Source organism: Danaus plexippus, chromosome Z, assembly GCF_018135715.1.
Source record: "Danaus plexippus chromosome Z, MEX_DaPlex, whole genome shotgun sequence".
NCBI lineage: Eukaryota > Metazoa > Arthropoda > Insecta > Lepidoptera > Nymphalidae > Danaus > Danaus plexippus.
In genome coordinates, this window is record NC_083559.1 from 760,161 (window position 1) to 777,129 (window position 16,969).

General features: G+C 35.6%; 2 protein-coding genes across 12 annotated transcripts in view; one reads left to right on the forward strand and one right to left on the reverse strand.

Annotated features, from left to right (window-relative positions):
* LOC116777188 (H(+)/Cl(-) exchange transporter 3) overlaps nucleotides 1–6,039 on the reverse strand; it is a 31,948-nt gene extending 25,909 nt beyond the window's left edge. For 4 of the 5 annotated variants that reach the window (XM_061526618.1, XM_061526617.1, XM_061526616.1 and 1 more), the window contains exons 1-2: nucleotides 5,841–6,037; nucleotides 5,421–5,494 (exon numbers count right to left, since the gene is read on the reverse strand). In XM_061526618.1, the coding sequence (XP_061382602.1) occupies nucleotides 5,421–5,489 (69 nt within the window). In that variant the 5' untranslated portion in view covers nucleotides 5,490–5,494; nucleotides 5,841–6,037. Of the gene's footprint in view, nucleotides 1–5,420; nucleotides 5,495–5,840 lie in introns of all 5 variants that reach the window. The other variant, XM_061526622.1, reaches the window with a different exon arrangement.
* Nucleotides 6,040–6,582: 543 nt separating this feature from the next.
* Nucleotides 6,583–16,886, forward strand: LOC116777186 (transcription initiation factor TFIID subunit 4). 7 transcript variants are annotated; one of them, XM_061526624.1, is made up of 12 exons: nucleotides 6,583–6,922; nucleotides 6,998–7,434; nucleotides 9,804–9,965; nucleotides 11,135–11,290; nucleotides 11,871–12,080; nucleotides 12,245–12,388; nucleotides 12,812–12,934; nucleotides 14,088–14,437; nucleotides 14,957–15,152; nucleotides 15,416–15,589; nucleotides 15,779–15,943; nucleotides 16,306–16,886. In XM_061526624.1, the coding sequence occupies exons 1-12, from the start codon at nucleotides 6,598–6,600 to the stop codon at nucleotides 16,432–16,434; spliced, it is 2,571 nt and encodes an 856-aa protein (XP_061382608.1). In that variant the 5' UTR covers nucleotides 6,583–6,597; the 3' UTR covers nucleotides 16,435–16,886. The 7 variants fall into 7 exon arrangements, with proteins under 7 accessions (XP_061382608.1, XP_032526472.2, XP_032526474.2 ...); XM_032670581.2 differs by having other exon boundaries at nucleotides 6,583–7,434; XM_032670583.2 differs by having other exon boundaries at nucleotides 6,583–7,434; nucleotides 15,779–15,931.
* Nucleotides 16,887–16,969: the final 83 nt, after the last annotated feature.

Consider the following 16,969-nt stretch of genomic DNA (forward strand, 5'->3'; position numbering starts at 1 on the left):
TAACATCAAAAATAAAATCAATACCGCCCTCCCTACTCCGCAGACGCGACACGCTGTATTCTGTTATGTAGATATCGAACCGTTTTTATAAACAATTAAATAATAAACATTATTATTATTAGAACAACGATTTTAAAATAAAAAAAAATTAAAACGAAATTTCCGAATAATTTCCAATTCCAGCGATCGTGTTGCGTCACTGTGCTGTAGCGCGGGAAAAAATATTGACAGTTAAAACGTGAATGAATAGTAAAAAAATACAAAGGACAGAGAATAATGGATTACGTTACTTCATCGGTTAAAGTTGGTTCATATTTGAACATGAATGTTCGAACAAAATTCAAATTGGGTCAAATAAAAACTTGAACATGATTTGAAAAGTTTTTATTGTGAACGCTACCTCAACCCTGTGATCTTTTAAAAGTATTTCAATGCATCGAACTTGTGTGTCATTTTATAGAGAATCTGTGAACTTTTCAAAGGATAGTATTTCTATTTATACTAGTAGGTACGAACTTCAATACGAATGCGACGTCTTTTGTGAATTCACATTCAGAAACTGCTTTTAATTCAGCTTGCCATTTTATTTCATAATAGTAACATTTAATGTGTTTGTGTTATTTGTAGACGAATCATTTTTATTTTATTGAGATACTTTACATTTATATCAACAATTTTATTTTCAACAAGCACATCGTCTCTGAAGGATTTTTACTCTGTTTTATTAAAATATACGTATATATTATAGTACATTTGCAAATATAAATAATGTCAATGGATAAACATTAACTTACTCAGGGTCGACAAGCATATTTCAAACCCAACATAACTGCGGGGCCTAAGTCGAATAGGCAGGTAAAAAAAGAGGCCAAACTGGCCAAAAAGGCAGGTGATACGGCTCCGCGTGTACAAACTGTTAGGTCAGGAACGCGCGAACCCGCCACTAGAGCTGAGGCGGAGTGGACAGTTGCGGGCGCCGCCAAAAAACGTAAAACGGCTCGCCAGAGGGCCAAAAAGCAGGCCCAGAAGGAAAAAGCGGCGGACAAGTGCCAGACCGCGAGGCTCAGTATACCCCGCTCTACAGCAGTGGTTCTCACTCTGAAGCCAGGGGCGGAGGAGAGGGGCCTCACATATGCCGGGATCCTGGCAAAAGCGAAAGCTGAGATTTCGCTTAGTGATCTCGGTATAACGGGTCTCCGGTGCAAAACAACTGCTACCGCCGGTCGCCTACTGGAGATATCGGGATCTTCTAGTGGTCCCAAAGCAGATGCCCTCGCTGATAGACTTAGGGTGTCTCTAGGCTCGGATGATATAAGAGTGTCCAGGCCAACCAAGTGAGGGATCTGCGCATTTCAGGCCTGGATGATTCTGTCACGCAAGAAGAGGTCACCGCTGCCGTCTCCAAGCTGGGAGGATGCCCGCCGGATCAAATAAAAACGGGCATGATACGCCGGGGTGTATCCGGTCTCGGGACAATTCTTGTCAGCTGTCCCGTAGCGGCGGCCAAAAAGATAAAAGAAAAACGGCTTCTAGTTGGATGGGTCTCGGCGCAGGTCGTGCTCCTAGCTCCAAAGCCATACCGGTGTTATCGCTGTTTAGAAGAAGGACATGCAGGGGCACGCTGTACCGCTGAGGTAGACCGCAGCCAAATATGCTTCCGCTGCGGTCAGCCCGGTCATAAAGCTGGCACTTGTACTGCCACGCCGCACTGTGTCATCTGTGCGGCATCTGGCATGCCAGCCGACCACCAGACTGGGTCAAAGGCCTGTGCCCGGCCCAAGAAGAACAATACTAGGAGTCAACCGGCTCATCCACCGGCTAGTATCACGGATAGGACCAAGAAGGCAACCAGCTCCTCCCAGCCGGTTCACCCGCCGATTGCGGCAGTACATTCGCCGAGAGTCAGGGAGGAGACAACCGCCTTGGACACACAATAATGGCCCTACGTCATCTCCTCCAAGCCAACATAAACCACTGTGCCAGGGCTCAGGATCTCTTGCATATTTCAAACCCAACATGGACGATAAAACAAAATAAAAATCCCACTGAAAATATTATAGTTAAAACAGCCACGACTAGAATTTTCTATATAGAGAGCGTTTATTCTAAACAAACTTTCCGACAAAAAGGTCAGTCTGTATGGACATACTGAAATGGGATGTGAAACAAAATTATACGCAAATTAATTCAGTCGCTAACTCAATATTTACTCTCGACATAGGAGTTTATAAAGTTAGCCCCTGCAGTCTCCATTCAATTCTATATTCAAACGCATGGACGCTATAAAAATATAATAATTTAGTATTCTACATAAGAAACCGGTTTAATATTTTTAAAAAGAACATTCCTAGCTCGGATTTATAGTTAGTATATATTTATAATTATTTATACCTCATTTATTCAATCGAAGATTAATCCTTAAGAATAACATGTATTGTTCTAAACATCAACACATACAAAGCGGAACATGTTTCGAGTTAAAATATATCTATATATCTGTGATTGAGAAACAAAAATTGCAATCACGGACGTCACTTGAATTGCATTGAAGGTCTAATGCAGTTATTGAAAACGGAAGCGCTACAATGATGCCAATTGCTTTTATTGACTAAAAGGTGATCTCATTTTAACAATAGACCGTTACCAACGACTTCTTGATTAATACCTTTTGTTACCATATGAACTGTCGCATGTTAAATAACATTTTCAATTCCTTTCGTACTATGTTAGGTACTAAGTTGTGTACCGTTGTGCTTCCACGGCGAGACCCGACCTGAGTTTCGATGATGCTTTAGTATACCCGAGTCTTGTGTTTGGTTTCACAAGCACCGTCTGAGTACTTCAACAGGCGTTCACTAATAAACGTTTGTTTTATTTCATATATATATATATATATATATATATATATATATATATATATATATATATATATATATATATATATATATAACTTCATTGTTTCAGAGTGTATAATAATGTTAAATTATTAAACATTTATATATAGAGGAAAACGAAATTAATATAAACTATTTTTATATTCGTATGCAGAAAAAAATATCGTTATATATACTAATATCTGTCAAATATTTTTTCTAAAAAACCGAACGTGGTTCTAAGTTTTTGAAGCGAAACTTCTTATGCGAATTCCCACAACGTTGCGTTAAATATTTTACGATGAAGGAGAGAGAGAGATACACGGATGTAGAAATTAGGAGAGAGAAAAAGAGTGAGTCGGGAGATTAAAAGCACATGCGCATGGTATTCTTGCTATGCAGTGAATTAAACGTTGTGAAATAAGCTGAAATAGATACATGTTGTTCCATATAAAAATTAATAAATATTTATAATAGTAAGATCTAAGATTTTCGCGAGTATTCATTTAAATGAAACTAGTATTATTCGGATTTACTACGCGGATTTTATTATTTAAAAACTACATAATCCCGACGTTTCGGTTACTTTGCAGCAACCGTGATCACGGGCAGACGAGGAGTCGGGATTATGTAGTTTTTAAATAATAAAATCCGCGTAGTAAATCCGAATAATACTAGTTTCATTTATAATAGTAATTATTTCATTAGTTTGATTTGATACACCTTTATGATAGGGCAGTATTTTATTTCCAAATTTAGCGAATAAGAATTGTTTGCAATCGCGAAGGTTCACTACTTCGGAGGGACCCCGCGCACTATTTTTTCTATACCTACTGTTTTTTCAATACGGCTAACACAATAGACGTTTCTCCCTTTTGCTACAAGCTACATACATACATCCGCCTGGTCATATAGTGTTCCGTATACTTCTCTACACACAATACCAATCCGATATAATTCATGAATGATATACCACCTTCATTCATGATCGTTTCCTTGACGATCTGGAGTCTTAACGATATACTTAATATAATAAAAATATCTTCACTATTCTCCTGTTGCTCATATCGTTTTTGTAATCTAATAATTCACAAGGAATAATATTCTAACAATTCCTAAACACGCCCGCATATATTTATTTCTTTGACGCGTATATAAAAGAAGAGTTTTAAATTATATTGAGCAATACGTATTTCCATTTCGTAATATATTTGCCACGGGCCTGCATTACACCGTCTGCTTCGGATATTCAATTTTAAAGCGACCGAGCGACTCTGTTTACCAAAAGCGGCTGTTTCTAGTGCAACCTTTCCTTTATGTTGAGAATTACTTAGTAACCGCTTGCATAATGATTAATGACTATTGCCCGCGAACTCTTTCTTACATGTTATATAAAAAAAAAAATATTATCCAATTGATAATTTTTCATAAATAGAATATATTGTTAGTGAATACAATCGACATCAAAGTAACAGAACACACAAAGAGCTCTATTACATAAAGTTTATGAAGAAAATTAAGATATAGGTAATATAAACTTTTTAATCATTAATAACGTAGTCGGCTGAATAATTAAAAACATTACGACGCGATGAATATTAAAAAACTTTAAATTAAAACTCGCAATAGAAAACCAGTTGTGTTACTATGTTCGAATTATATTAGCGTGTTATGACTTTAATATAAATGATATCCGTAACATAATACAAATTATTCAAACACGAAGTAACTTAAAACAACGTAAATTTATTTTCTCAGACATAGTTTCTGTTAAATAATATTGCTATCATTTTAACTATTCACAACCAAAATGGCGGAAAAGATCGAATATCAAGGCGTCGCTGTTAGAGTATATATATCTTGTATGAGCTAGCTACCATATACAATTTCTACTAACAAACTAAAAGACCGAATTAATTCTGGGCTCTTCATTAAAGTACACGAAAAATTTACGACAAGTTTAATTTAATTAAACCTATTTCATGAAATAATTATAATTCACAAACATAATCCGATATTTAAAATCTGTATTTTCGATAGACTATGATATAAGGTTAGATTGCAACTTGTAACTTTACTTGTGATGGTGGTTAAGTTCATCAAGTTTACAAGCTTCATCTATCTAAAACCATATCTCATTTCTCACCTTCCGGATTCCAGCTTTATGATAGTTCACGGCTATGGCAATTCTATATTGGGATCAGGTTGTTAGAAAGTACAAATACATTGTGTCTTTACTAACATAACTTATTATTAAAATTTAAATTATTTCACATAATAATTTTAAATTACTTTACATAAACAATTTTAAATTTTACTTATTTTAAAAAAATATCTTGTTACTTATAAAGTATTTTTCATTGTTGCATGAGGATTACATTTATTTTGTTAAATGATATAATCAGTTCATTGCACAATATTTTTTATATCAATGAGTTCCTCTGACTTACAATAAACTCTTAAAAAAATAGCTCCGCTCATTGTAAGCTTATTTAAACTTAATTATTATATAAAGAGGAAAAAATCATGATTCAATTCAATGTTTACCTTTTTATACACAGACTGATAAGTAGTGCCCATCTTAGATACAGAAGACTTCAGTGGAAAACGCTCCATAATTTCTAGAACAGAACAATTTTTAAAACAATTTTTAATGTTACATTTTAAGACTTACATATATTATTATTAAGAAAATATATGAAAATTATTTTAAACATATAAAAAATATATTATAACTTTTTTTTTTTATTCTTATGTTAATCGGAACACGGATGAAGTTTGACGCAACGCCCCCTCTTAATTACATTGGTCATATTAAATCGCAGACGATTTGTTTTAACTTTATTTTATTGCGCAAGCGTAAAAATTTCTTTGCAATAATTTAAATTCAAATTAACTGTAAAAATATCACTAAAAAATCTAAACAATTACACATGGGACATCATAAAATTAGGCAAACATACCAACCTAGTTAAGCAAGAACATTTTAAATTATGTAGCCAACTATTATCATCGAAAATCACATTAAGTGTACTTTGATAGAAGCAGAACAGTTATACGAACTGCGACGTAGTTCACTCAGTATGGAGATAGTTATCCGATTTTAATTTATAGTTTGCACTTTGCAGCAGTGAATGATCAGGGCACAATTTGAAACTGTCAAGTGTCAATCTTAAATAACTTAGCACGTTTCACGCATTAAGCAAAGATTTTTAAAAGTTTTATTTGAATAAAATATTATTAATATATTCAGTAGTTACAGAAACTGGTTTAAATTGTAAAACTTATGTGACTCTTATATGGCATTAAAAATTCTGTTGAGAGTGTGAAAATTTTGAGAAGCTGTGGTCTTTCAGCTGATATACTTCATAACTATAATTATTTCAATATGATTGCTATATTATACCGTTGTATTATGTAATTCTACATAAATGTTTAGAATAATTTAAAGAGAATATTTCACCAATAGTATCTATAAAGAAAATTAGACAATTACTATGTAAATTTAAATATGAAGTGACATCTTCATTTTCTTATGAATTTATTGAAAATATTTCAATGGTTTTTAGAAATAGCTTCCTCTTAAAAGACTGATTCATCCACTTATCCTATAATTTTTTTCTAGTTTATTGTAACACCTTCCCCTTGATGCATGTATGCTGTTGCTAATCCATCGGTTTACAAATTCAGGACATCACTAGCTATATCCGCTGATTTGTATAAAATGGCGTCAGCGGAGTTTTTAGAGCAAGCTTTGTCTACAGACGTTGATGAGAATGCAGTTAACGCGATAGTAGGTTCCCTAGAAAATCATTTAGTGACGTCCGTTCCGTCAATATCGTCACAGAACAATTTGTTGACTGTTATTCCAAGTCAACTTAGCCTTGCAACAAGTGAAAATACCATTATTGGACAAAAATATAACAAAGAGAATAGTGATGGCGATATAGGGAGTGTAAACTTTAGACCAAATATTGTTTCAAGTTCCTCGTTTAGTTTACCCTCAACTTTTATTAACCAAACAAGCCTGTCTCAAAACATTTCAAATGGTACTGATTTGGTAAAAGTTATAAGTTCTCAACCGCTAACTTTATCCGTCTCTGATAATAGTGTTGTGTTCTCAGCGCCATCATACGCAAACGGTTGTCCTTCTTTGCCGTTATCCCAAGCTCAGATAATTCAGACTGTACAAGGAAGTAGTGCAATAAATCAGCCAATTAATAAATCTATTACTATGCAAAATCCTCCTTTGGTTATAAAACAGGGAACGACTTCTGGTCAAGTCAGTATGCAAGCCAATATGGTACCAATGACAGTGAATTCTAGCATGCCGGGTTCTATTTCTAACGTGATGACTATTAATAAGCCAGGAGGGCAGAACGTCGTTGTCACAACACAGAATCTCGGTACAGGCCAACCTGCTATATTGCCCAATGTTCAAATTTTAAACATGAGGCCGGGTGCGCCTGCGGTGGCGGCTCAAAAATCGGTCGCAACTGTGTCCCCGCGCGTTGTTATCGGAACTCCTCAGGTTGTTGGACAGAGAGCAGCTGCCCCTGGAGTAAGTTGACCTTCTGTTGATGCTGACCAAATGTTTAGCTCTTGATGTCATTTGATGTGTTATTGTGGCAACTGATGTGTAAATTTTAAACAGTAACTCTTAATTTTCTGTTTATCAAATGACATCTACTTTGTTTTTTCATTATTTTTATATATTTTTTTTCTTTTATTTGTTACACTTATTACACATTCATCTTATGTGACACAACTATCAAACATTAGCATCATGGATATAATGTACACTATACCAGTGAGCTTTTGATTAATTTTGAGAATAACAAAAAGGCTTTGTCCATTACAATTTTTCACAGCAGGGTACTGGCTTTCATTTCAAATATGGAACGGTTTTGAGAAGTAACACATTCTAGGATTTCTGCTCAGATTTTTAACTTTCCCTATGATAATTCCAATATGGATATTTCATAGAAATCTGATCCATACAGAGTTTAGAATTGTAACTGACATCTAAGGTGGCCATAAATACTTATATGGTGTTGGTTTATATATGGTTTGTGTTCTCAAAACCAAATATAAAAGGGTACCATTACATAAACAGTTATGTCTGTCTGTTTCTTATTTTTAAAATTTCTAACATTAGATAGCATAAATATATATATTTATTTAATTCTATGAACCTATCGGAAAGCAATTCCATGTAAAAATTTATGGCCATTCAGTTTAAACCCACACATACATTTGCTCTATATATTAAGTAAATAACTCAAAGCAAAACAAAAATATTGAGTTCCTACAAGGAAGATGTTTAAGCATAAAAATTACTAGCAATTTGTTTGTGTAAATAAAGTTTACAGTCATAATAATAATTTTTCCCAACTTATATATATATATATATATATATATATATAGTTATACATAATGGATTTTTTTTTTTAGTACAAACTATTGAGTGTTAATATAATGAATTACATGTAATAGAATAATTAAAATGCTTTTGTATGGCGCCTTCTATATTATCATCTGAGCTTAAGATGCTGTTACTATTAATATAAGAAACATTAAGAGCCGGTGTCAGACAAACCCATGAGTTCCATGCATGTTTGGTGCATCTATATCCACTTGTACATATACATCATTCATAAAATTTTAACACACATACAATGTTATATCTCCGACTTCAACGTAGTATTTAATTCATGCTCTTCTTGACTAATACATTAATTTAAGGTTGTGGATACATTGTCAATTTATAAATATAAGGATTAGAGTAATGATCACATTACTACAATGTTATCTCTATAAAAAAATATATAATTTTCACTCTTAAAGATTGAGTAGGATTGAAGAGTAGTCGTCTCGGCAGCTTGTATACATTTTATAATATTGTCTTGTAGAGTTTTTTTTAGCATAATAAATGTATATACATTTTCAAAATACAGATCTTATAAATATTTATAATTGATTGGAATTAATTTAATACATAATGAAATTATTTGTTCAAATACATTGTTGGTATAGAAATAGTATTTGTGGTTCAGCATCTATGTGATAACTATGGTTATAGTTTTGTTATAGGACAATCTCTAACATTAACTGAGTTTAGACATTATATAAAATTTGTTTTAAATGTAAATGTGAAGTCGTAATCTTAAGAGGTAATTGAAATTTTTAACAGGACATCATACAAACAGCAGCCAGTATGTCATGAGCTTTACATATCCTAAAAATTATATTGCTATCAAATCATGGTCTGTGTTGAATAACCCAAAAAATGATACAAAAATCACATTATGTTTGTGGTATAATTTTTTTTTTTTTTTTTTTATTATCGTAAGTTAATAAAAACTACCATGGAGTTTAGTATGAATATTAATTTTTTATTTTTTTTATTGAAACACAATTCAGTTGTATTTCTCTTTTTGTAATTTCATTTCCTTTTATTTATTCTGAATCTACAATGCATTTTGGACTGTGACTGCTTATTCTTTTATAAGAATAAAAAAAAAAAAGCATAAAATCTTTTATCATATTCTTAATGTTTTATATATGAGATGCTGCCAGTTTTATATTTTCGATGGCCTTACACATAACTTCCTGTCTTTAGATGCTGTGTATAAGCATACTATTTGCAAGATATATGTTGGAATCTAACATCTCTCTCAACTTCACACAACTGTTTTAACCGAAGCGAGTTTTATGTGTCCAGTACATTTAAAAGTACATGCATCTAATGTCATTGTATAATATGTCCTTAACAATAATAATACGTAATCAAGAAAATAAAACAACCGTTAGGACAAGGACACGATCGGTGAAAATGTAACGCGACAGAGTCATATCTTATAAAATTGAATAAGGTGGAAACAGAATGACAGAAAAAAAAAAAGATTGAAACGACGCGTTCATTTTTAGATAACGCTGCAAACACTACAAAGTCTACAACAGGGGCAGCAGGGTCATTTGTTATTAAAGACTGAGAACGGTCATTACCAGCTGTTAAGAGTGGGTCCAGGGCCCGGGGCCAGCACGCTGGCGCCGCAGCAACAGACGATGCGACTGTCCACAGTGCCGGCAGTAAGTAGGAACACGTGGGTCTTCTCCCCCCGAGCTCCGACAGGGGCCGCGTTGTCCCCTGCCGATATTATGTCGTTACAGTCCACTTAGGATCGGTTTATGCATGCGAGGTGGCGGGTTTGTGCATGCATTTAATGAGGTAACTAACAAGGTAAGACTAATCTAGGTACGTGATCATTTGTTTTGTATACTAAAAATCGATGGTTATATTACATAGTTACGAGCGAATGGATACCGGCATTACATTTCCAAGGATGTCTGGTTCAGTTTTAACATAGATCTCGCTAATGATGGGTAGTGGTTCATTTATAAAAACATCAGCTTCGCACAGAGCGCGCTAACACACGACGAGGGACGTCTCACACGCATGTTACGTTGGCACCAATAGATATGTCCCGACATAACCCTCTAACACGACACCTATTTTATATCCACGATAAAAAGATTTAATCGATGTACAGACAATTTTCAGAGATTCATCACAAGGTCTAGTCGGGATATGTTATGTCCGTCACGGTATATCAGATAGATTATTGCAATCCGAATAAAAATTAAAAATAAACATTGACTATGTGAACCGGTCGTGGAGGAGTTAGCTACTTTCTAAATGGACACGTAACTCAAGTAATATGAGTAACCGAGATTATTCTCCGGACGTTAGTTTAGGATGTTTTTTTTCTTATTATTATTTTAACTTTTTAATGTAAGTCATTCTTGTCGACTAATGTTATGCTGTCGCTTGTGTATGCGCACGTTTGCTAGATTGCATGAATCGCTGTGATATCTGTTACCAACTCTCTCCCTGCTATGTTCCTTGATGGCTGTCCTAGTGAAATTTTTAGGCAGTTTGTTACAATTACCGTATTCTACATCATGGTCATAAATTAAGTAATTGCTAGTGATTACGACACAAAAACGATAACGACAGCTATATATCCTATGCAGTAGAATATTTTTTATCAATAATAATAGAGTTATCGAAGGTTTTTCATTATCAAAGTTAAAAATGAACTTTTTTTTATCGTAGATCATATTATATTTGTCGCACACTTTAGACATTGTTCCGGCGTTAGTGCATGAATGATAATGAATAGGCCGTTATCATTATATAGATTTCTCGGATGAGGTTTGTATATATCAGACCTGTTTCAATGGCGTTGTTTCTGCAGCATCCCGGGGTGTCAACGGTGTCCACGAGCGTGCCGGCCCCGGTACAGATACCTGGTCAGATGCCGCAGGGGCCGGTCGCTACCCCGGTGCCAGCGGCATCTGTGACCGTGCCTCTGCCTTCGCCACAATCACTCCAACCCACAGTCACTACTCAGGTGAGGATTGCACGTAAATTTTAACTCTAACAGCTATCGTGCTGCAAGTAATTGGGTTCAATAAAAACAATTAAACATCAAGAAAAACATTAAAAGAAGAAATGCCTGACTCCGTGTCACGTAACCCGTACAGAAACTTCGAAGGACTTTGTGCTTATAATCGATGATGCCTAAGTTAATTAAACTATGTTACGAAAGTGAATAGGTTATTTCGTCTATTCAAAAGTAATAATATTTTTCACGTTCTTCCAAAGTTTCCGATACTTTACAAAAATCCCACTGTGAAAAGAAATGTGAACCTTATTCTCTATTAAAATGACAGTAATGAAATCTAAGACTTTCGCGAGTATTAATTTAGATTAAATTAATATTTTTTCGGATTACTAAGCGTATTTTATTATTTTAATCTACATACTACCGACCTTTAGGTTACTTTGCAGCCACCGTGATCACAGGCAGAAGAGATGTGAATGTTATCTCGTTTCTAAAATAATAAAATTCGCGTTGTAATCCGAAAGATATTAGTTTCATTTAAGATGAGAGTAATACTACGAAATGTCAACTGGGTAATCGTTATCAGAAGCCGTTGGACAACACTAAGGAGAAGTGTCGCAACTTCCTGGCCAACCTGCTGGACCTGTCTAGCAAGGAGCCGAAGTCCGTGGAGAGGAGTGTCAGGAACCTCATACAGGAATTGATCGACGCTCAGGTGGAACCGGAGGAGTTCTGTGATAGGTTGGAAAGACTCCTGAACGCCAGCCCACAACCCTGCCTCATCGGCTTCCTGAAGGTACGGTAGCGTTTTTGTATTATTAACTTAAGTTTATACTACGTTAGCTCCATCGAAATTTAGAGTTGTTAAAGTTCGTATGATATAACTGTTCGCCTTTACGTTCCCAATAGTCCCAATAGTAGTGTAAAAACTGATGGCAGTGTTTGTCATAATTATAACAGAAAAGTCTACCGTTGCTGCGTCAGTCCCTCGTCACCAAGGAGCTGGTGATAGAGGGCATCAACCCGCCGTCTCCGCACGTGGCGTTCTCAGCGATATCGCCGCAAGCACCCAACACGGCGGTAGCCACCAGCAACATACAGATGGTAAGCTAATAAAATATTTAACAACAGAGGTGCCGGCAGTCAAATAACACGTTCTGACCTATATATTGTACTAATAATTTTTTTTAATTAATTAAACCGCCCGCTCTAATGTATTAATTGTTCACATTCATCGTCCTCTAGCATGATAGCGTTATCAGTATCAGCTGAGCGGATCGCTCACTAAGTACTAACACCGACGTAGATGTGCCGTTTGTAAGTTAACGTAAAACGCGTTTCCGCTGTTATGGGTTCAGTGAAATTTTGTATTGTTAAATTTATATTAAGAGTTGTGAAGTTGTATGTCATGATTCATGATGTGTGGATACGTCTCATGACCGTATCGGAAAAGAGCAGCTGCGGTCTAGCGTATACATAGAGACGGTTGTGTCGAGTTAGCCGGGCCTAACGTTAGTGGTTCGGCAGCCAGATGACGAAGGCAGCTCAAGTCCGACCCTAACGCCCCTCCTGCCTCCCGTGATGCCGGTCATCCCGCCCCAACCACCATCACCGAAACAGATTAACATAGTCGCCGTGCAGACGGCGCAGGTTTGTCGCTCGCGTTACACCAGCCTTAGCACCAGTAGAGTCATCGGAATCATTCGCTACGGTGGTTCCACACGTGATGCGGCTCTTTATATAACTTATATGTCAATCCGTCTCCATCATTGTGCTCTTCCACATCAGGTCAGATCGTCGTCTCTTTCGAATGATTCCGAACGATTCCATGTCCTCGTATTTTTTTTATTTTTTTAATTTCTTAATACAAACAAGTGGCTTGTCCAGGTTATAATGAGCAAAAGTCCGAAATGATAACCAAATAGTCTATATATTATATATATATATATATAGACTATAAGCCGTCTAATGGTGAGGTGTTAGTCTCACAGCTCATTATAAGCTGGTATGTATTTGTCGCTATCATTAACCATGTTACATCAATGTGTATTTTATTAGAGGAAACCAGCTTTTTTTATTATACCCTATTACGCTATATCATGTATTACAAGTTTAAGATATGTCTTGTTTGTGAGAAAAAATTATGTCTCACACAAACACTTACGTTTCTATTGTTTTGAAACAAAACGACATTTCAAACTTACATATAAAATAAAACAAAAAAATCTAATTGGCTATTCATATTATTATATCGACGATACGTATATATTATTTAAATTATTGGAATCGAAGGAAAACTAAAATTATTTGAAACATATATGTATTTCACAATAAAAAATCATATACATCAGGAACCTTATTAAATGTATTATGTTAGTTTTAAACTATGTACCTACCTTAATTGGCTTTGCATGCCCTGTTATCGATAAACGTTGTACAAATAAAAAAAAATTCGATATAATTTTTTTTTTTTATTATTACGTGATATACTTTCCAGCTATACGTGTATACCCAGCTTCCCTCATTAGTTATTTTAGTGATGTATCAATGTCGATATCTTGTACTTCTGGACATGAATATTATTAAATGTTAAATAATATGCATGTTACTTATTTAATCACAAGTTATATATTAGACGCTTAACACTATCGCACTCTTTATACGTACATGGCGTGACTGATGTTATAATTTGAAATTAAATTTCTACTAAAAAAAGATATATATATTATATCATTACAAGTCACGTCATGTATTCCTATGGAGCTATGTGTATGTAATTATAATTGTATGTTGATGATTCCAGCCGAAGCCTCAGCCCAAGTCGGGTGGTACGATAGCGGTACTCCAGAACATTCCAGTGCATCCGAAGATCAACGTCAGCAAAGTGGGCAAGACTATGACGGTGAACAGTAAGGCTGGCTTCACGCGACCCACGGGCTCCGCTAACACGGGCCTCTCGACTGTGCTCACGGCGGGGAAGTCTCTGCTGCGGGATAGGGAGAGGAGATCAGCTCAGTTCTCGCAGAGCTTCGTGGACGACAAGATGGCCGGAGATGACGACATCAATGACGTAGCAGCCATGGGAGGAGTAAATCTAGCTGAGGAGAGCCAGCGGATATTGGGCTCCACGGAAATGATCGGAGCACAGATCAGGTACGGGACGAGCCCATGATGAAATGTCTCTCCGGACTGGTGGTGACAAGATTCGGGAGAATCTTTGCAATATAATATATATATGTAACATCAGTACAGCACATTTCAAATGTTTATCCGACCTGTACTTTAATATATAATTTTAATCCTAATACAACTTTCTTATAGCCGTACTATTAAATACCGTGAAATGCTATTTAGAATATTATAAGAACTTGCGATATACCTCCCACAGTAATATAAAATTTAATTATTAATATATCTACAGGCAATCCGGATGTAAAAGAGTCCCTTTTAAATTTAAAATAGACAGCAATTAGTAATCATCTAGCGTTCCTAAAAGTAAATCTACGATTCCGGTAAAGACAGGTCAACTGATAGTTGCTCTCAGTGAAAATTAGTGTTTGCAAAATTAAAAATATTTAAAAACAAAAATCCAATTTCCATAACCGTCCATTGGAAAACTCTTGCTATGTGAAATTGTGCTGTCTCTATATATGGACTAATCTACTTGGCTAGATCCTGTAAAGACGAGACCTTAGTACCAATGGCGGTGATGCAGGCCAGGATACGTGCGGTGTCTCTGAGACACGGCCTGGAGGAGCCCCCGGCGGAGGTTGGGGCCTTACTGAGCCACGCGCTGCAAGAACGACTCAAATCGCTACTAGAGAAGCTAGCGGTCATATCACAGCACCGGATAGACACGCATGTCAAGGTTAATATAATCTGTGAGGACGTGTCAATGTTTGTTACACTTTCACCCAAAATATTAAGAACTGATTTAAATGAAACTTTCCAATAAGCAAGTTTAGCCAACAGAATGGTATACAGGATGTAAATTATACGTAAATTCTCAGTAGTTTGCACGGAATACGCCCTAACATGCGATCATATATATTGTGAAGCCGTCTAATACGGACGACAGATGTCGCTTAGTTAGAAGAGTTGTTTGATCATTTATAATTATATGTTTCGCAGATGGATTCGCGTTATGAAGTGACTCAGGATGTGAAGGGCCAGCTGAAGTTCCTTGAAGAACTGGACAGAGTGGATAAGAAGAGACGAGAGGACTCAGAGAGGGAGATGTTGTTGAGAGCAGCCAAGTCGCGATCCAAGAACGAGGACCCTGAACAGGCCAAGCTTAAGGCGAAGGTGGGAAGATAATTAAAATAATCCTATATTTATATTTAGATTCTGAACTACCATTTTAGAATGTCAATGGAATTGCTTATAAACATTTCCCGTAGCACTTTGAAAGTTTATATGCAAATGTGTATGCTGCATTCACATTGCAGAACTACCAATGAACACTTAAAACTTATTGGATACTTCATTACTCAGGCCAAGGAGATGCAGCGCGCTGAGTTAGAGGAGCTGAGGCAGCGGGAGGCGAATCTGACAGCATTACAGGCGATCGGGCCAAGGAAGAAGCCGCGAACTGACGGCTCAGCAGCTGGAGATAATCTGGGATCCAGCGGTCAGAGTACTGGACCTGTAAGTATACAAGTATGAACCAAATCTGATGTCAAACTCTCGTGTGTCATAGATTAATATATATTTAGGTTCAGAAGAATAAATAACTTAAAAAAAAAAATTACTAATTACAAACAGAACAATTTAAAATTTCTTACATATTAATGAAATAACTAAAGCAATAGGTTTATTAATCACACTAATACACAATGGTGATTGATCTCACAGAATCTAACAATGTGATTATAAATTGACTCGCGCTGTCTAATTTGCAGAACTCTGACTGTTCAGACAGTCCACAAGCAATAAAAAGAGTACAGATCTTTATAAAAATAATTAGTTGGTACTTTAATAAATCAAAGAAGGGGTTGCTTATAATATATTTTAACCATCAGTCCGGCCGAGGTCAGCTCCCACAGCGAACCCGTCTGAAGAGAGTCAACATGCGAGATATGCTGTTCATGATGGAACAAGAGCCTGAATATAGACACTCGGCGCTACTATACCGTGCCTACCTCAAGTAAACTCACAACTACCTAGTTTTCATCTAGTTAAACTATATCAATGCTGTCACATCCGCCATGTATTGATTTGTTATGCAATTTTAACAGGTGTAATAAAATAATATCAGAACTTTCATATGTAAGAGTGACTTTATTATTATATAGCAGATATAAATCACATTGACCATGTACATAAGTAGTTGCTTCTTATTTAAGCGCAATATATATTGACTCAATATCATGTGTCTATGACATTTGAATAGTATCCCGTGTAAATATATCCTTAGGTTAAATTATTATGTAGTTTTAATTAGCCGTATACGTTTTTGAAGTTCGCGAGTTTTAAGCTAATGATGTTAATGTTAATAAATAAAGAATAAATTTTTTTGACATGCTAGATTAATTATGTACATATATGTAAAGTTTAAATTGTGTGTTATTGTTCATAACTATTAAAATATTTTTGGACCGGACTATGTATTTATTTTGGTGAAGGAGGATTACCCATATATAAGGGATTTTCATTGACCTTCCCTTACATAAACCATTCCAAATT

Coding starts and splice junctions, on each gene's coding strand:
- LOC116777186 (XM_032670581.2), top strand. CDS start 6,598: ATGGCGTCAGCGGAGTTTTTAGAGCAAGCTTTGTCTACAGACGTTGAT. Junction 14,438..14,956: donor ATGATCGGAGCACAGATCAG/GTACGGGACGAG, acceptor CTACTTGGCTAG/ATCCTGTAAAGACGAGACCT. Junction 15,590..15,778: donor AGGCCAAGCTTAAGGCGAAG/GTGGGAAGATAA, acceptor TTCATTACTCAG/GCCAAGGAGATGCAGCGCGC.